Source organism: Centrocercus urophasianus, unplaced genomic scaffold (assembly GCF_019232065.1).
Source record: "Centrocercus urophasianus isolate 14NV4802_14NV808 unplaced genomic scaffold, USGS_Curo_1.0 seq_15, whole genome shotgun sequence".
NCBI classification, from domain to species: domain Eukaryota; kingdom Metazoa; phylum Chordata; class Aves; order Galliformes; family Phasianidae; genus Centrocercus; species Centrocercus urophasianus.
In genome coordinates, this window is record NW_024884697.1 from 47,599,238 (window position 1) to 47,619,314 (window position 20,077).

The 20,077-nt window shown below is 52.3% G+C and overlaps 2 protein-coding genes across 5 annotated transcripts; one reads left to right on the forward strand and one right to left on the reverse strand.

The window, feature by feature from the left end:
* Positions 1 to 32: 32 nt before the first annotated feature.
* CHADL (chondroadherin like) lies at positions 33 to 4,927 on the forward strand. Of its 2 annotated transcripts, XM_042816137.1 has the most exons (6): positions 33 to 533; positions 664 to 779; positions 1,257 to 1,419; positions 1,497 to 3,161; positions 3,759 to 3,925; positions 4,191 to 4,927. In XM_042816137.1, the coding sequence occupies exons 3-6, from the start codon at positions 1,267 to 1,269 to the stop codon at positions 4,405 to 4,407; spliced, it is 2,202 nt and encodes a 733-aa protein (XP_042672071.1). In that variant the 5' UTR covers positions 33 to 533; positions 664 to 779; positions 1,257 to 1,266; the 3' UTR covers positions 4,408 to 4,927. The 2 variants fall into 2 exon arrangements, with proteins under 2 accessions (XP_042672071.1, XP_042672070.1); XM_042816136.1 differs by having other exon boundaries at positions 33 to 779.
* Positions 4,928 to 5,663: 736 nt separating this feature from the next.
* On the reverse strand, positions 5,664 to 19,519 carry L3MBTL2 (L3MBTL histone methyl-lysine binding protein 2). Of its 3 annotated transcripts, none has more exons than XM_042816134.1 (17): positions 19,444 to 19,519; positions 17,386 to 17,662; positions 17,024 to 17,157; positions 16,243 to 16,366; positions 15,878 to 15,957; positions 14,461 to 14,578; positions 13,550 to 13,684; positions 12,830 to 12,918; positions 11,636 to 11,867; positions 11,269 to 11,345; positions 10,664 to 10,768; positions 9,657 to 9,804; positions 9,147 to 9,229; positions 8,540 to 8,774; positions 7,724 to 7,789; positions 6,653 to 6,775; positions 5,664 to 6,438 (listed from the first exon to the last, which is right to left on the reverse strand). In XM_042816134.1, the coding sequence occupies exons 1-17, from the start codon at positions 19,516 to 19,518 to the stop codon at positions 6,329 to 6,331; spliced, it is 2,211 nt and encodes a 736-aa protein (XP_042672068.1). In that variant the 5' UTR covers position 19,519; the 3' UTR covers positions 5,664 to 6,328. The 3 variants fall into 3 exon arrangements, with proteins under 3 accessions (XP_042672068.1, XP_042672067.1, XP_042672069.1); XM_042816133.1 differs by having other exon boundaries at positions 11,269 to 11,348; XM_042816135.1 differs by lacking the exon at positions 7,724 to 7,789 and having other exon boundaries at positions 11,269 to 11,348.
* Positions 19,520 to 20,077: the final 558 nt, after the last annotated feature.

Genomic DNA, 20,077 nt, shown 5'->3' on the forward strand with positions numbered 1-20,077 from the left:
GGAATGGAATGGAATGGAATGGAATGGAATGGAATGGAATGGAATGGAATGGAATGGAGGCTGTGATGGCAGCACTCAGCTCTGTGCTAAGGCTGGGCCCTGCCTCCTTTCCTTGGTCCCCTTTTATTCCTTTGGCAACACCTGCAAACAGAAGTGTTACTGCAAGCTGGAGGGAGCAAACAAGAAGTGAAACAGTTTGTAATTTCTAAGGTCCCAACCCTCCTGTGGCTCTGGTGTGGGATCCTTGAGCACTTGTTGCTCTAGAATGTGAAAATCAGGCTGAGGTGGGGGGGACAGCAGTGCTGCTTCAGCCTGCCTTGTGCACCAAACCCTGAAGGCAGAGTATTTATTTCGAATTTTCTAAGCGCAGCAAAGCAGCGGTGGCAGAGGGGAGGAGAAGCTCCGGCTGCGTGCAGCGATCCGGTGGTAAGGAGAGAGAGCAGGACTGGACTCCTTGGAGGCAGAGCTAAAACATTTTGCCCAGCAGCCTGCTTTCCATCGTGAAGCCTGCAGCCGCCCAGAATCCCAGTCCCGTAAGGTGACGAGGAGGTGACGGCTGAGCCGCTGCCTCCTCCCCCCTTCCTGGCTGCTTCCAGCCAGCGCTGCTGGGAAAGGGACACAAGGCGTCCCGTTCAGCGCTTGCTTTTGCAAATACCGGTGCAGGCACGGAGAGGCGGGCGGTGTTGCAGGAGCCGAGCAGCAGCAGGAAGCAACAGCTTCTCCCCCTCGTTCCTTGCCGTCTCTCGAGGACCTGGGACCCGCTGCGTGAAGCTCAAAAGGTGTGTGGAAAAGAGGGGGAGGGCAGCGCTGGTGTCCTGGGGCCGCTGCGTCGCCGGGGGGATGTGACCGCAGTGCGAGGGCGAGGAGAGCAGAGCCGGGATCGGGGTGAGAAGGTGGGCAGCACGGTGGCTCCCACGTGTTTGAGCCCTGTCGGCCCCATTGCACAACGGTGGTGGGAGCCCTCTGTGCTCCCCCTAGCCCTGGCCCCTCTCCGGTACCCTCCGATGAAGCTCGCTGTCGCTTTGCCAAAACCAACCCGCTCCTTGCTGCCGCTGAACAGAGCTGAGCATTATTCTGCACCGCGGCTGGAGGAGCTCTGGGCGCAGCGTGGCGGCTCAGAACGGCTGCTCAAAGCCAGTGGCCTCGTGTGTGCCGCAACAAGCGGATGCCCCATCAGTTCCTACCGAAGCCCCGTACTGTTTGGGGTGAGAAAAGCATTGCTGCCTTCCTTCACCTCTTCCTCTCCTCGGCCGCAGGTGCCCCAGCATGGAGCTGCTCCTGCTGGCACTGGTGCTGGCTCTGGCACCGGGAGGGATGACTGCAGCCCGCTGCCCTGCGGTCTGCGTCTGTGACAACCTCCGTGCACACGTCCTGTGCCTCAGCCAGAACCTGACAGCCATACCTGACACCATCCCCGAGGTGGGTGAGGAACCGTTGGGCATGGGAGGGGGTGAGCCACAGCCCCGCGGTGACACGGGGCTTTGCATGACCCACAGCTCACCAAGCAGCTGGACCTGCGGGGCAACAGCTTCAAGGTGGTCACAGCCGGAGCCTTCCTCAGCACACCCTACCTCACACGCTTGGACCTGAGCAACAGCCAGCTGGAAAGGGTGGAAGAAGGGGCCTTCCGGGGGCTGGGGCGGCTGCTTCACCTCAACCTGGCCTCCAACAGCATCACTGTCCTCTACCAGGAAGCCCTGGACGGACTGTCCTCCCTGCAGCAGCTCATCCTGCGGCAGAACAACCTCGAGGAAATGCAGCCGGGCGCTTTTAGCCGGCTGGAGTCCCTCACCCTCCTCGATCTGAGGGAGAACGCCTTGGTCTACCTCCCAGACATGGTCTTTCAGGGCCTGCAGAGCCTCAGGTGGCTCCGGCTGTCCCATAACGCCCTCCACGTGCTGGGCACTGAAGCCTTCACGGCCCTGCCTGCCCTGCGCAGGCTCAGCCTGGACCACAATGAGCTGCAGGCGCTGCCCAGCGAGGCTCTGGCACGGCTGAGCGAGGCCACACGGCTGGAGCTGGGCCACAACCCCATCACCTACCTGGCCGAGGAGGCCGTGGCCATGGCCTCCCTCCAGCACCTCTCCCTGGAGCATGCGGCCCTGCAGGACGTGGCACCTGATGCCTTTTCCCGCAGCCCCCTGCTGAGGACGCTGGATCTGGCACACAACCAGCTGCGGGGGCTCCCTGCCTTGGTGGGGGCCGGGGGGCTGGGGAGGATCAGCCTGGCTGGGAACCCCCTGCTCTGCTCCTGCCTCCTGCTCCCCTTCCACCGCTGGATGGGGCGGGCAAGAGTGCAGACAGAGGGGACCTGCGTGGCCCCCGCAGCTGTCCAGGGCCGACCCCTCGACTCCCTGAGGCCCTCTGAAATGAAGTGCGGGGAGCCCCAGGTGCCCGTCCCCAATCCCACCGTGCCCTCGGTGCAGACTGGGGGAACCACAAGTGGGCCATGCCCCACGGGCTGCACCTGCTCCCCTGAATTCCACCATGCGAACTGTGAGAACAGAGGCCTGCGGAAGATCCCTCGTGGCTTCCCCACAGACACCCAGCTCCTTGACCTACGCCGAAATGCCCTGGGCATGGTGCCTGCGGGTGCCTTCCTGGGCCTGAAGGAACTGGTGTCCCTCCACCTGCAGAGCTGTGGTATCACAGAGCTACACCCTGGGGCGCTGCGGGGTCTGCCCAGCTTGGTCTACCTCTACCTCTCTGACAACCAGCTCAGCACCTTGGTGCCCACTGCCTTTGAGGGGGTCCCACAGCTCGCCTACCTGCACCTGGATCACAACGCCTTCACACAGGTGCCCTCGGGTGCCTTCCAGCTCCTGCCCAACCTCTTCTCCCTCCACCTTCAGCACAATGCCATTGGGGAGCTGGCCAAAGGTGACCTGGCAGGGTTGGCGGGGCTGCGCTGGCTGAGCCTGGCTGGAAATGTCATCAGGAGCATTGGCCCTGCTGCCCTGGCTGCCACAAAGATGCTGGAGAAGCTGCACCTGGAGAGGAACTCCCTGGAGGAGGTGCCCACATCATCTTTGCAGCACCTGCCTGCCCTGACCGAACTGAAGCTGTCCCGAAACCCCATCAAGCACATCAGGGATGGCGCCTTCCTGCCGGTGGCTGGGAGCCTGCAGCACCTCTATCTGGACAACATGGGGCTGGAGCAGGTGCGTGTGAGCAGGGGACAGGCCCCTGTAGGAACCTCTACCCCCTGAAAGTCCCCAGGCTCCCAAAGCTTCGGGAGACACTCCCCAGCTCCACCAGGGGGAGAAGCTTCCTTGTGCTGGGATGGAGCTGTGTCTTGCTTCTGCCCCACCCCCAGCTGACCTGGGACAGCCTCACTCCCTGTTCATTAAAGACAGCAAATGCTGGCAGGGTACAGATCATTCCTGTAACCCTTCTTCAAACCGCTCCTTCCTCAATCCCAATTTCTCCTCTTTTGATGATCCCTCCTCTAGGACTCCTCTGCTATAACCCTGAATTTCTCCTTGTCAAGAATTTGGTGCTAACACCAATCTCATACAGACCATGCACCTCTTAACAGTGCCCAGATCACTCTGTGACCTGTACATCATCTTCTTCCCAGAAACATTGGGTAGGATCTAGTGAGTCCTAGAACACGACCCGTAGTCACTGCTGATTAGAGCTACTCTTTGATGGGTACTCCAGATTCAGGACAGGCTCTCAGCTCTCCAGAGTGGCTGTGAAGTAGAGTTTGCTCCTCTTAACAGTGATCCCCTTGCCCCACTCTTGTTCCATTGCAGATTTCCCCCCGTGCCTTTGCTGGACTTGGACCCAAGATCAAAAGCCTGCATCTGGAGAGCAACAAAATGAGCAGCATTCCTAACATGAGCAACTTCACAGGGCTGGAAATCCTCAATCTGAGGGATGTGCCTTTCCACTGCAACTGCCGGCTGCTTCCATTGTACAGGTGAGTGCTGTGAGGGGACACAGTCACAGGGACACTTAGAGCTGCCCAACTGGTGACATGGGTTCAGCAGGGAGGTCTAGTCCTGCAAGACACATCTGTGTGGCAAAAAGAGTGTAAGAAGAGCAGTGATGCACAGGGATGAGCAGATATTCCAAGCCTAGGCAGGTGAGGCCCTGAGCAAGAGGTTTTGCAACAATTCATACCTGCTCACATGCAGTTTTGCCTCATCTTTTGCTCCTCCTCTGATCTTCTGCCTCATTTCCAGGTGGATTGAGAAACTCAACTTGCGCACTGGGGCCACCTGCGCATCCCCTGCAGAAGCCCAGGGGCAGAAGGTGAAGTTTTCCACCACTTTCCAAAACTGTCCCGGCTGGAGAGCCAGAGGAGCCAGTGCTGACAAGTCTAAGGCTGCAAGGAAACCCAGCAAGAAGAAGAGGTCAGAAAAACCATCATCCAGAGGCTTCAGGAAAAACAAAGCTTAGGAAACGTATGCGAAGTGCTACAGGGCTGTACCTACAGCACGGTCAGAGCAGTTTCCTGGGCTTGTCCTTGCTGCAGCAACACAGAGCTTGTACAGGGTATGAAGGAGAGAGCTTGGCCACAGTGGAGTGATGCTGACCTGTCCTGGCCAAGTATGACAGATGCAAGGTTTGTCTTTGCAGACCACAGAGGCACATTATCCTGTAAAGGACTTGTGTGCAAGCTTCCGCAGTGTTTGCTATGTGCTTTATCCGATGACTCCAACAGCAAAGCCATATGCTTGCTTTACCTTCACAAGCCTTCAAGAGCCGAGCGGAAAAGCTGGAATTCACAAATGTTCTTTCTCCTTGACTGCTTTCAAAGGTTCAGAAATGCTGAAACAGACTGGAAGCAGCTCTAGCATCCCATGCTGGCTCAAATCTTAGAGGAGAAAACTTAAAAATTTTCATCAGAGAAAACACTGCCTGAATTCCCAGCTGCTCCTTAGAATTAAAACAAAAGCAGATTGAAATCGTTCTCCTTTTTGCAAAGTTTGATCAGTGGTTCACCCATCCCATTCATAAGCAGCGTACCTGGCCTATTCCCTACAACAGGCCATAGGTTGGCACCACTGGGAGGGGAAGAGAGGAAACACTCTGCTTTTGCCCCAGAACAGGATCCCCTGCAGGGGGTTTGCAGGGACACCCCTTTCCCTGCCTTCATTAACACCCCACAACAGGCTGCTTCCATAACACTTTTCTATTGGCCCTTTTTGGGCCAGAAGTTTCCTCAGAGACCCAGGGAGACATTTACAGGGCAGACTGCAATGGCCCAGTTCGCCCATCAGCTTTGACACTGATCCTCCACAATTTTTTCACTCGTGTTTCACTCTCTCCAGTGTTCACTAACCAGTTTTGCCATCATTGCCATTTTATTATGATTATTTTGTCACAAAGCACTTTCTAAAGCATGAACTATTTTGGCACTGCAGGCTCTTGCCTGGAAACTGGAGAGGGGCATGTGGCCAAGGCAGCCATTTCATGACTAAGACACTGTCCTGCACAGCTGTCATTTCCCTGCAGCATTTGACAAGGCAGATGTGCTGCAGCCACACAGGGCCTGTAGCACCACAGACAAGACAGGCACTTCCCCACCTGTACAATGCTCACAGGAGTACTTAGAAAGCTTCTTTGTCTCTGTTGCTACTTGACCTTTCCGATTTGTTTTTCTGCTCCCCAGTTTGGGTTGCCCTAGTATTCTGGAAAACATGACACAAGCCTTTGGCTTCTTCCTTCATTTAATGCACAGGGCTTTAGGATACATATTGTTGATCAAATTTACAGTAGAACTACTAAAAAATAAAAATCTCAAACTGTGCACCATGCACACTGCAGTTCTGGGTTCCAAAGCAAGAAGTGATGGTACACAAAGAGCTCTCTTGCTCTCTTAAGAGGCATCATCATTCCTTTTCCATTTTCACCTTTTCCACTCTTCTTCTCCTTCCCAAAGGCAGTGGCTGCACCCAGAGAGCACAGCACAGCAGCTGATTCCCTGACACGTGTGACCTGCACACATCATCTCAAATCACATCTTTGACACCTCCAGCTGCAGCTGAGAGCCCAGATTGCCCTCTTGTGTTTTGGCAGCCTCTGTCCCCATCAGCGGTTTCTGCTCGAAAAGATGCCTTTGGGGCAGGGAGCACACTGCCAGCAGCTACCCATTCATGCTCCTCTGCAAGCCTGAGGCTTTTCTGAGTCTATTTGCTAAGGCTTAAAGTTACAGGCCTGGGGGCAATCTTCTTGCTCACCAAGAAAGCAGAGATGTGATGATGCAGGGTGGCCTGCCACAAAGAGAGAAGGCCCCTCTAAGTCTTCTACTCCTCACTGACAGGACCTTTCCCAAAGAGCCACAGATGAAGTGAGGCAACCGCAGGACGCTCCAAGATCAGTCTGTGTCCTCCTGCTTTATGCTGCTGATAGGAACAGGAAGCTCTGTGGTTTCAAACTCTGCCTCCAAGGGGTCGATGGTTTCTTCTTTCACCTGCACAGCAATGACTAGCAAAGGAAAAAGAGAAGGGGAAATCAATACAGGGAAAGCCAGTGTGGTCCACCTTCTATCTGCCCACGCAAAGGTGAAATTAAGCCTTTATGAGCAACAGGAACTCTTCTGAGACCCCACCCCATGCACACCAAGCACCCTTACCCAACCCCCTTCCCCAGCACCAGAGAGCTGCACATTGCTACAGGGTCAAGGAACGCATTCCCTTACTCTCGTCAGGTGCTGGATCTGGCAAAGCTTTGCTGGAAGCTTTTGCTTCTCGCTTTAGCCGTGAGACGGGAGGCTTCTTGACCGTCTGCTTGATGGTGCGGGTTTTGGCAGGTAACTTTTTTCCTTAAGAAAGAGATAACAAAGCATAGGAAAATGTGCACTTCTTTCCCCTGGTAGATCAGCACCCCAGCTCCACTGAGAAGCCACAGGCCAGGGACCAGCGCAACCAACCAGCAAACTGCACCATCATTAGCTGCCAACTGGTTACTAAAAAAAAAAAAAAAAAAAAAAAAGGAGCTACTGAAGAAGAACTCTACATTCATCATTTCAACATATGCTCCTCCGTGTTGTCCTTCATTAGAGATAATGGACTTCAGCATGTGCCTAAATTCCCAGGAGCTGGTCCTGTTGGAGTCCATTCAAGATTTGCTTACCTGTCTGGGTCTAGCCCTAAGAAATGGGCACGGTGGCTCCAGGGCATGGACACTGTAGCATTGATATTTTCCATTTTAGCTGACGTTTTTACTTAGGTTCAGTGTCTGTGTACTCTTTAGATGTCCATTCCTCTCCACCCCCCAGGAATGAACTCCTTGCCCGTCTATGCATGACTTGCCATATCTACTGCAACAACGACAGCAACGAGGACAAGGTAGAACAGTGACACGGTCCAGCCCCACTACTGGCCTCTTCAGCCATCTTAAGGCTTTCTTCCCTTCAGCACGAAGCAGCCAGGGCTGCTTTCTGGCTGCCCTCCAGCTGTGGCCAAGAAACTCCCTCTTACCACAGACATGGTGGGAAAGCAGCACACCTCACGCCTGCAAACAAGCGCCATTTGTACCTCAGCCAACAGAAAAGACTGTGAGACAGAGCCTTCCCACACACGCACAGCGCTCTGCTCTTGGGTAATGGGGGCGAGTAAGAAGGATGAAGCTGAGCTGTCACACCCAGAGCTGACTGAGAGCACACACAGCAAGACGAGGCCTCTCTCTCCTGCTCTGATCATACACAGGGTTCCTCTCACTGGGCCCAGCCTGCGAGCGAGCGGGAGGGCACTAATCAAACATCACTCACTCTTCTTTCCATAGGGTTTCTTCCTCTTCTTGGGCACCTCCTTGGCCTTCACTGGAGTTGTGAGCTCTGCCATAGAGACGAGAGGGAAACGAAAGCCAAGTCCCACAACCAGTAGGTAACTGGGATGAAGTGATATAAGCGAGAAACAAGATACACCCGTCCCCCCGAGTCAGCGCCCTCTTCCCCAGACAACCGGCTGAGGGGAAAGCAAGGCCCTAGTGCAGCTGTTGTCTGTGCTTCCACGTGAGGGCACAGGGTGGCAGGCTGGGGCAGCACAGGGGAGAGAGGCCTAGTGCACGTTGGGCAGGAACAGGCAGAGAAAATGAGCTCTGTAGCTTGGATGCAAGAGGAAGTAATCTGCAGAGGTGAGGCAATGGCCTCCCTGTGACAAGGAAAGGAACAAACTCTTGAGAGGGAAACTCTTACCTTTCACAGAGTCAGAAATTATGAGATAAGGGAGCGGTGCCTGAGGTGCCCCTGCTACCTGGCTAAGGCTGTAGTGTGCTTACGAAGAGGGAGCTGTGCAGGGACAGGACCACCTGAACTCTACCCAACTTCAGCACAAGCAGCTCTCTGTTGGTGTGCAGGTGGGGATGCCGAGGGGAACCTGAGCCAACCTCAAACCTCAGGTTGTTTTCTCCTCACCACACACTCCTTCCTCTGCCAGTTGCAAGCTTGTGCGGCTGCAGAGAAGGACTTGTGGGAGCCAGCCCAGCCCAAGCTGTCAAATGGGCCAAAACGAGGAGCCGCTCACAGAGAAGGAGGGAGGACACCTTTGCCTCCAGCATTAGAAACCAGAGTCAAGTCTTCACTCACCTGGAACAACAGGCGGCTGAAGCTGGTAACCTGTCAGCTCGCACCACCCCACAGGATAGATGTCTGGAGACTCACAGTCCACCCACTGGTCATACTCGTTGTCCCAGCCATCAAAATGGATGCTGAGGAGACGGTGCACTACACGCTTCACCGTGGCCACACATATGAGCCGGGGTTCCATCAGATCCACTGCTTCCACCTTCATGCCTGCCTTGAAGCCGTGGTTTGGGCAGTCCTGAGTGCATTAAAAAGATAAAGGAAAACTCAAGACAATTGCATCCAGACCAAAGCCATACTGGACAGCAGTTCCCTGTAACAGCTACAGGCTTGCCTACAGCAAGCAGAAAGAAAAAGCCCACTCTCAAGCCTGAACACAGGCAGAAATTGCTGACGGAGGCTGTAGGATCTCCCTCCCTCTCTCCCTGGAGACCTTCAGAAGCCATCTGGACGTGGGCCTAGGCACCCTGCTCTAGGTGTCCCTGCTCAAGCAGGTTGGAACAGATGGACGCAGAAGCCCCTTCCAGCCTCAACCACTCGACAACAGACAGAACTCTTGTGGCCTTTCTTGCTGACTACAAGCACATCTCTTCTCCTGGGCAGCACTCACTGTGTTGAAGAGCCGTGCCGGAACAGATCTTGATTTTGTCATTTCCAGGTAACTTTCCCAGTTGAAAGTCTTTGCATCTTGGCCTGAAGGAGGAAGAAGAGGTCAGAGAAAAAACACAACCACCGGGCAGATCAGCTGAGAGAAAAGGCAAGAAAGAAACACAGTAGCTACCTCCAAAGCGTGTAAATCTGATTTGGACATACTCTTAGAGTACAGATTCCATGGCAGTCCAGCACCTCCCTCCAGTGGGCAGAGAGAAAAGATGCAACACCCATGTCAATCATATCCTTCAGGTGCTAAACTAACAGTGATGCCCTCTGGAGACGTTGCTTCATTTCACCAAGACTCAGTACTGAGTGAGAGCTTTTCCTCCAGTCAGCTAGATCTCAAAAACCAGGAAGGGTGGAACACAGAGGTTTTGATTCATCTCAATCTGCCACTTCCCAGAAAAGCCCAGTCCAGCAGATTCTGCACACAGGTTTTTGCCACAGGCCAGAATCCAAATCTCACCTTTTGGAGGGGTCAGATCAATGTTGTTCTTCTGACAGAAGTTGGCAGGGAAGATGGCATGTGAGGAAGCATGATAGCAGAACCAGTCAGAGCCATCATCAGGTGTGGCTCCATCAATGCTGATCATGAGATATCCATCCAGGAGCACCTAAGATAGGAGGGAAAGGCAAAAGTGCTCTAAAGTCTCTCCTTTCAAAAGATCTCACAGCACCCACAGCTGAACCACCATTGCCACTAGACAGTGAAATGCAGTATTTTTTAGTATATTTTAACAGATTTTAGTATATGCTCCAGGATCCACAGAAGCTTCTCCTGATATGTCAGCCAGCATAAGCTAATCCTCAGAGCAGCAACTGCTGCAGGACTGGAACTGACACTATCAGTTTCATGATCAGGGCTCCGCCATAAAAGTTGGGAGCTCTGCTGTCCCCCAAAACCAGATCCTACTGGCAGCCCAGAGCCCCCTCTACACCGGACACACTGTGAGTTTGTTACTGGGCTGAAGGGAAGGTCACCCAATCCAGCTGTAGGCAGCTACTTACAGCAGTGAGACTCCTTTCATAACGTCTATTGCAGCTAATTAGGACTGACAAAATGTTGTAAGCACAACTGCCCCCAGCCTCTCAGCATTCTGAAGAGCTGGCTAAAGGGAATATTTTCCAGTCAAAAGTTTTTTGGATTCCCCCTGCCAGACCCCAGGTATCACAGCCTTCTGCCTGGGGTGGTTACAGCAGTTCCCTTCTTGAGGGAAATCCCAAGTAAACCCCGCTTTGGGAGATGCAGAGCACCCTCGTGAGCAAACCTGGAGGAGCAATTTACTTTCCAATACCAGCCCAGAAGACACCCTCCATATCCTAGCTGCCCACCTTTCTCTTGATAGCTCCACTTTACAGCTCTCCTGTCTCCCAGGCAAAATTCTACCCAGTCCTATCCATTTGCAAAGACCTCAGGAAAGGCTGGAATGTCTCAGATAAAGCCAGAAGACCTCTTCCCCACCCAAAACTTACCTTGCAAACAGTGGCCACACAAATGTTGCCCAGATTCAGAGGGTCAATGGCCTCCAGTTTCATGCCTTCCTCAAACCAGCCACCTTCAGCATATACAGCACGAACCTACAGGAGAACCCAGAACACCATGTACTGTCAGGGGTGTGGGACAGCCCCATGCTGACACCAACTGCCCCAGATGCAAACCGGATTAACACAAGAAGGGAGGGGAAATAAAGAACTAAAATACAGTGTAAAGAGGCAGACAGCACAATACTGCCCTTATGCCAGCAAGTTGCTGCCAAGACTCAGGCCAGACTGAGCATCTGGCTATTGCTCTGCAGCAGCCTCCTTCTGATCTCAGGCCCCACCTGTTTACTCCTACTCAAAACTCTGAGCATCTGCTCACTACTCAGTTGAGCTCCTCAATCTGATGCCATCTTTTAGTTTTCCTGCCTTATTATTCTGACTTTCCCCTGCCTTGACACCCCAAATACTTCACTGTCCTATAGCTGAAAGGGGAACAGACCAGTCACCCTTAACGCCCACAAAGCAACATATACTCAAGGAAGTGGCATCACTGCTCCCTGTGTTGCAGCCATGGCAGAAAGCAAGACCTGTCCTACCTTCTTAAACAGGTAGGGAACAGCATCGCAGTAAATCTTCCGGAAGGTGGGGTGGTTTGCCATGTCACTGCGCTTTTCTTCTTCAAGGAACGGGGGAAAAAAAACACAAAAGAAGTGAGAAACCTGCAGCAAATGCAGCAAGAAAACATGCTGGCTATCAGTTATCTGTGAGGACTCAAAAGCTAAACAAGATCAGATCAGATGAATAAAAACACGTCAATCCCTCTACATCTTCCTCTAACAGGCTGTGATCCAGAGCTCATACAAAAACAAATGCCTGATCTTCCACCACGATGGGACTGGTGTTAACAGTAGAGCCGGGCAGCAATAGCAAACCAAAAGATGCCTGTGGGAGCCTGATCCCTACCTGTCTTCTTCATGCTGTGGCCCACTCTCCGTGACCAGCCCACAGGATGGATGAGGGGACTCCACATGTGGCACCAGAAGTCATCATCGCTGTCACCATCTTCATAGAGGAGTCTCAGTCTACCCCCGATGACAGTGTCCACCACTGCCATGCGTGTCTGGGACACGTGGTTCTTATCCACCACCTCCACCCGCATGCCCTGCCGGAATGGGTACTTCATGCTCTCTGCCATCTGGCAACAACAAGAAGAGGTGAGGCAATTGCACACAGTGCCTTCCTTCCCCAAAGACTTCAAAGAAACGGCTTTCCCCTTCACACACACTCTGCTCAGCTCATTTCACTGCCCAAAGCTGCCCAAATCTCTGGCAAGTGGTGCATGGGGCTGAATTCATCAGAGGCACGGGGAGCTGCCAGCCCCACAACATGACAGCATGGCTGGGCACATCCACCTTAAATCTCCCTTGGTCCTGTGGCTTTACAACAGGTACCACAGACCAGGAGCCATGCTTAGCCAGCATGTGGAATATTATGGAAGGTGAGAAAAATATCACTTCTCTGTTCAGCAGGAACTGAATGGGGAGTTGCGTGCCTTTTTCAGCCCTAAGAGAGGCCATAAAGGTTTCCAAGGTGGGAACAGAGAGGTACAGCTTCCCAAAGGATAATAGGATTTTCAGTAGACTTCAAGAGGTCAGGTCCTTATTTTTGCTATCTTACTGTGACCAAAGGTTGAGCAACATGATAAACCACCTGCCAACTCTACCTCCAACACTGGAGTTATGCTACAGACAGACCCAACGAGTCACTGGCTGCCTTCTGATGGACTATTTGGAGACCTGCAACTTGTTGATAACAGCCTACCTGTACTCACCTGCAAATACCCAAAGGCACTTAAAGAACACCTGAATTTTTGGCACTGGAGATCTCAGAGTGCTATAGAATTACTCAGAGCACTCTCAATGGACTCTGACACTTCAATCAGCCTAAACTGAATGCCCATCTTTGAAGGGAAGGTGCTCCCCATTTCTGCTCATCAGGTGGGAGTGGAATGCTGGGAGAAGAAACACACAGACATCTGCCTGCCTCCAACACCTTCCATAGCATGAGCTCTCTGCTGCTTTTCAGGAACAAGCAGCAAAAACCATCTCAGCTTCCTGAGAAGCAATAAAGGAAGCACCGCCTTCACCAAGGCCTCACCTTGATGTGGAAATCCACCGGGATGGTCCTGGCTCCCACCAATTTTTTCATGAGGTAGCTTCTCCAGTCAGTGTACTTGGCATGGATAGCTAGACATGCATAAGGGAAAAAGCATCTCTTTATGACCAAAGGACTGTGCTACACCCTTCCTCTTCAGTGAGGAGAGTTCATCTGTACGAGAAGGCTTTCACACTCCAACACTCTCTCTGCTCTCAGACAGACTCTACTCTGCAGCTCACCCTCACGATGGCCTGTGAGGGATCACCACCACAGAAGGGACTGCGCCAAGCTGACATCCAGCTCCACCCATCCGGATGTGGAAGCGGTATTACAGGGAACATGTAAGTCCTACCAAACAAACCCACTTGCCAGAATCTTGCTAAACTAGCCTCCTTCTCCTAACCGCTAGCTGAGCAAGAACTGGAGCCAGTGTGTTGCTCAGAAACAGCATCCAAGATGAACCTCCAAAAACTAAACATAGTTTCTGTGAAGGTCAGAAGGAAGAAGGACTACATTCATTAGGATCCCTTCACAGATGTGACACAGCAGCTCGGCACCCAGCAGCCCCCTGGGTCAGCCACAGGGAGATGCAGGGTGAACAACCCCAACTGTCACAGCAGAGCACAAGTAGAGCTGTGGGTAGGAGTGCCCATCCCACTGTACCATGCATAACCAAAGGCAGCCAAGCCAGTGTTCTGGTCTCTCTTGTCCCACACTCACTTTGTGGTGGCACCAGGATCTTGCTGTTGATGGCACACCAGCCGATGGGATGAATATCCACTGTGCCTAAATTGCACCAGAAGTCATGGCCATCATCATTCTCAAAGCCCTCATATCGCAGAAGGGCCCTGTATCCTGTCAGGATAGAGAAGACAACCAGAGAAAGGCATCAGGGACATAATTTCTCTTCTCTGTCTTGGGTACTACAGGTTTATTCCCTACAACAAGGAACTCAGAACTCCGCACAGGTTATCAGAGCTTCTCCAACCATTATGGAGGTGGAACAGTCCTTGCTAAAGACCCCAGCAACCAGAAAAGGAATCAGATGCTGTTTTCCTCCCTCTTCTATACCACGGTATTTCCTGTTCCAAAATCCCTCAGCAATTTCTTTCTATCAAGAAAGGTTGAGGGAACTGGACTTGTTTAGCTTGGAGAAGAGAAGGCTCTGGAGGGACCTCATTTTGGCCTTCCAGTTCTTGAAGGGAGCTTATGAATGGGAGGGGGAATGGCTGTTTACAAGGACAGCCAGCGATAGGACAAGGGGGAATGGTTTTAAACTGAAACAGGAGGTTTAGGTTAGATATTAGGGGGAAGTTTTTCACTCAGAGGGTGGTGACGCAGTGGAACAGGCTGCCCAAGGAGGCTGTGGATGCCCCATCCCTTGAGGCATTCAAGGCCAGGCTGGATGTGGCTCTGGGCAGCCTGGTCTGCTGGTTGGCGACCCTGCACATAGCAGGGGGTTGAAACTCAATGACCACTGTGGTCCTTTTCAACCCAGGCCATTCTATGATTCCATGAATTGCTGAGCTCCAAAGAGCTGATGCTTTACATGACCAGCTCTGTTCTTCTCACTCAAGTTTCCCCCAGCAGTCAGCTGTGCCTGGCTGTTGGCATTTGCACTGGAGGCATACCTACAGTCTGGATGACGGATGCAATCCAGTACACTCGGCTGGGGAGCACAGCATCACTGTTCAGCACCTCCACTTTCATACCTTTCACCACGTCATCCCACTGATCAAAGAGCGGCACCTAAAGAATAGAGGCAGCCACAATGGGAAAGGGACATTGGCAGTCTGAGCACTTTCACCTTAGACAAAAGATTTGCATGCTTTATCCCTCCTGTACCTGCCAGCAGCAACCAAACTGTGACCAACGTTTCATTGGGGTGTTTATAGAAGATCCCAAGAGGTAGAAAAGTATTCTTTCATTGCTGGCTGTTCTACCATCTCAAATTAGGAGAGCTGCTCTGAAAGTAATGCCTCCTACTTCATTACTTGGCCCACAGTGACATAGCAGCAGAGGCTGTACCTTCCTGCCAACATTCCATCCCATTCTGTTGCCACGTGACAGAGGGCAGCAGAGGGGCAGTCTGACAAAATGACATCTGACATGGAAGTGTGGATGAAGCAAAGGTGTGTCACTGAATTCCTCCATGTGGAAAAAACTGCACCCACTGACATTCATTGATGATTGCTGAACAGTTGCAGAGAGTAAACAGTGGATGTGAGCATAGTGAGGTGTGGGTACTGCATTTCAGCACAGGAGACAGCAATGTGAAAGACAAGCCAGGTCCCAGATAGCCACGTATTGCTGCCACACCACAAAATGAAGACTGTCTCCATCAGCTCATCTCTATGATTCAGCTAATGGTGGTGACCAGGTTTTGTAGTGCTTTGTAGTTGAGAATTTGCTCTACCAAATACTGTTCTTGTGCTCTTTGCATCTTTTGTAGTTTCCATGGAACTAAGAGGCATTACTTTTCAGGGTGACCTATCTTGCTGCCATTCTATAGTATGAAAATCCCAAATCATCAATAAAATTGCCATCATCTTCCTGATCTATACTCAAAAAAAACCAATTTTGTTAATACTAATCACAGATCAAATTATTTTAACAGAGAGAGAATATAGCTGCTGCTATCCTTCAATTTTTTCTGCCTTGGCTCCTTGGCTCACAGGGCTTGCCAATCACTGTCAGAGGAAGCAGACCTGCTGGAGGAACAGTTATTGTTCCTCCTTGCACATCACTGCATGTGGTACTTACCAAAGAAACCACAGAGGCAGCTGGGAACTGTCTGCCATCCAACCCAGCCAAACCCACCCCAGTAAAGACACATCACCACTGGCAGTACTCCTCTGCTTCCACCCTTGAAATTAAAGGTTCCCCCCATGGGACTCCCTCCCACTCTTGGCTGTGAGAAACCCCAGCTCCCTTCCTCACAAACAGTGCTCAAGAACCCTCTCCCCAGGCCTCTCTCCACTCACCACCACAGAGCCCAGTGCATGCAACATGTACCACGCACACAGTGAGGCACAGCAAAGAACTCACGTGTTTGAAGCAGCTGACTGGAGCTGCCTTGAAGCCATGTTCCTGCAGGTACTTTCCCCAGTCAAAGCCCAGGACTAGTGCTAGAAACAGACAACAGAAGAAAGTAAGGCAAAGAGGTTTATCTAAAAGCACACAGTACTCAATTACCTCCAGGCTACAACATGCCACCCAGTGAGCAGGGACTCTGTATTCGAGTGCATTTTCCCTGAAGGGCAGCTAGATCCCATAAGTGGTGTCACTTGCTCTTGAGAAATGGAGTTTTGGGGCCACCTCTGGGGCTCCAGCATCTCTGGAGAAATCAGAGTGAGGCATCTCGCGGTCACACCTCCTAAAGATGTACCTCCTCATGACTTGCCTACACTCACCATCCTGGCCTGTCAGCGTCCCATCTGCCAGCTGCCCCGTGCCCTGTGAATGGAGGAAGGCCCCGATCTTGGCAGACCAGGCTGCCTTGTGCAGGACTTTGGCTTTCTTCGTTGGCGGCTTCCCCTACAAAAGAAGGAACATTAGTGGAATAGAAAGAAAGAGAAGCTTGCAACTGGCCAGCAGGAGATGCACATCTCTCCAGAGACGATTTTCAGGTTACTACAGTGCTCTCAGGAACTAGAAGATACAACAAATAAAATGTAACTATGTCCTTCCCCAGCTTCTAAGAAACAACACCTCTCAACTGGTATGTTTGTCGCTGGGGGCTTGTATAATCAATAGATATCAAGATGTTATTATCACAATATAATCAAGAGAGTTAGGCAAAGTAGACAACGATAACAAAAAGAATAAGTAGAAGAGCTTACCCTTCAGCTGGGCTCACCACAAAACACCAAGAGAGGGGATCTCCAGAAGAGATCCTTCCCTTCTGGTAGCCAGCTCTTAAATAGGTCTAGGAGGAGTGCAGCCTGGCTCCACCCCTTCCGGCAGCACAGGTGAATTGCCTTCAGCTGTGCTCCTCTGGCTGACTCATGGCTCGCCTCAGGTGATCAATCAGAGGTTCAGGCCGTGACTCAGCACTTCCTATACAGGGCTTCATCGGAAATAAGAAACCACTGGTAAGAGCAACCTGAGACCTCACTAGACAACAAAAATCTATTCCTGTACACAGGGGCATTCTGCTCTATCCCTGGGGAAGGAGGATGGGTTTTGACTCACCTGCAGTCTGGCCAGGATGCTGGCCTTCTTGGAGTTCGAGGAGTAACTTCTGGAGCAGGAGACACTGCAGAAACGTTTGGTCTTGGAGAAGAAAGCCTCCCTGGTTCCCACAATCCCACACATCTCGCACACAGCTGAGAGGAAAAGCACAGAAACATGAGCAGTTAGCAGGGTCTATGCTTTACAAGTGACAGATCTAAGCCCAGGCAATCCCCACTGCACATAGCGGGTCCCCCATGTAATCCAGAACCTGCAGTCTCAGTCCAGTTCTGCTCCCAGAACATACTCACAAGGAAATCACACACCCTTTGCTTTCCACCAGCCCTCACTCCTTCCATCACACACACCAGAATGGGCACTACCTGGCTCAGAGCCACTGTCTTCTGTAATCCGGCCCGTGGGTGGCTGGTGCACAGGGGAGAGTGGAAGATCCCCAAGTTCCCGATCTGCCACCTCATCATCACTAGATTCTTCCAGACAGGAGCTGCTGTCACTGCCCATGCTGCTGTTGTAGCTCCGGATGCTGTCATAGCCTCCAAAGATGTCCAAGTCATCCTCTTCCTCCTCTTCCTCCTCCTCCTCACCTTCCTCCTCCACCCTCTCCAAAGATGAAGTTGTGTTGCTAATGGAAGACACCACCTAACAAAAGAAACTGACTGCTTTAAAACAGACATTTTATGCCAAACATTCACAAGCTTGCCTTCACTGCTGGGAAGCCTTCAGGACCACAGAGAAGCCTTGGACTGTGCAAGAAATCCATGCAACAATCTCAAATTCAGGAGTTTAAGGAATCACACAACAGCCTGGGTTGAAAAGGACCACAGTGATCATCGAGTTTCAACCCCCTGCTATGTGCAGGGTCTCCTCTGATCATCTTAGCGGCCCTCCTCGGGACCTGATAGAAGAGCTCTGCATATTTCTTGTGCTGGGGGCTCCAGGCCTTGGACGCAGTACTGCAGATGGGGCCTCACAAGAGCTGAGTAGAGGGGGACAATCACCTCCCTGTTCCTCCTGGCCACCCCTTCTTTAATGCAGCCCAGAACACAGTTGGCCTTCTGGGCTGCAAGCGCACACTGCTGGCTCATGTCCAGATTCTCATCCATCAGGACCCCTATGTCCTTCTCTGCAGGGCTGCTCTTAAAGGGTTCTTCTCCCAGTTTGTATAAATACGTGGGATTACCCCGGCCCAAGTGCAGCACCCTGCACTTGGCCTTGCTCCTCCTGCAACAAGTTCCCTTAGAGAAAGACTGTATGCTGTACGTTGCTTCCCAAGAGGAAAAAACACAGCCATGGAGCTGCAGTGACATAAAGTTTGAGGAATGTGGGATGAATGCAGGGAACTTCACAGGCACACTGACAAAGACGGAAAGAGCCCGCGTCCTTCCAGGCACTGTCTCTTTCAACAACTGCACAGCAGTGCAGACACCATCATCAAAGCCACCGTGAGCTTCCCATAGAGTACCAAGTTACACGCTCTGGCCACCAAAACTAACAAAACATCAGATTTTAGGATATACTACTTTTCTTTTCTGGAAGAGTGGTCGGGCAATGGAACGGGCTGCGCAGGGAAGTGGTGGAGTCACTGACCCTGCAGGTGTTCAAGGAACGTTTGCATTTTGTGTTGAGGGACATGGTTTAGTAAGTACTATTGGTGACAGGTGGATGATTGGGCTGGATAATCTTGAAGGCCTTTTCCAACCTTGGTGTTTCTGTGATCAGCTGGCCAACCTTTTTCAGAGTTGAGTTTATGTCCTTTGGAAACTGCATAAACCAGAGCTGACCTCAGTTCAGAAGCTGTCTCAACAGGTCACCTCTTATTAAAGAGCCTTTCCCTACAACCACGTCTCTGCATCCGATCACACCTGGCATCCAGGCAGGGTCACATCCTGAGCTGTTACCGTGAGAGCAGAGAGACGGGAACTGAAGTAGCCGACCAGAAAAGCCTCAAGCTAAGAATAAGGGCAAAACAACCTGAGAAAAGGTGTTAGGAATTCGCAAGACAGCAGCAAGAAGACAGCATCAACACAGCGAGCACTGCAAGGGGAGGCACTAGGAACTGTGCAGCTCAGCCCCTTCTGTGCTCGCACCCCCCTTCAGCCCGCAGGAAGCAAAGAACTTCGGATCGCTGCTCCGGAACCAAAAGGGCCTGAAAGCAGAGACGCGCTACCGAGAGGGAACACCCGCAGTGCCCCCGTCTCTTCCCCACCCTCACGGCCCGCTGAAGCCACACCGGACGCCACACGGGGAGGCGGACCGCGCGCAAACAGCCGTTACACGGCCAACACAGCCCGCACCGCGCGCCTCCCGCGGGACACGAGGCGGCCCGGGCCCCGCAGCCTGTGCTGTGGGGCTTTGCACAGCGCTCCGCTGTCGGAGCAGGAGGCCTCTGGCGGCGCCGTCCCGACCCCACCGCCGCTCACCTCCCCCTGCTGTTGTTGCTGCTCCTGCTCCATGGCTCCCAGGACGCTAGCCCGCCTCACGCGCGTGGAGCACATCCCCCCAGCAGCCGCGCATCTGATTGGCCGCAGATGGAAGAAAAGAAGCCAATCAGCGAAGAGCTTGTTCCCCCTGCGATCCCCGCGGGGCACGACGGGAGGCGTAGTTCGATTTCCGCTAGAAGGCGGAAGAGCGTGGCGCCTTACGGCGGCCGCACCGTTCCATGTTTCCCGCCTTCCAAAGAGCAGCTGTTGATTCAACCTCAGCTTGCAGTCATTTCATGCAAAGACAGCTTCCCTCCCCCCCACCGTAGAAAAGTACCGTGGTCTTAGTTGACCCACTAGCAACATCCCTCATCCCAGCTCCCAGTTAAGAGTAGGCAGGAAGCACTGTCTCTTCATATCTCTAGCATTTGTTGTCTTTCGTGCCAAACTTTGGTTTATCAACTTCAATGTGTTGGCACAGTAGATAGAAAAAAAAAAGAAAAAGAAAGAAAGAAAAAAGAATATTTCTACTCTGCTAAGACCCAGTGGTGAGTATCTAAACAACAAGGGATGGCTGATAGGGAGAGGGAGGGATGGCTTCCTTCTACTCTGCCCTTGTGAGACTGTGTCTGGA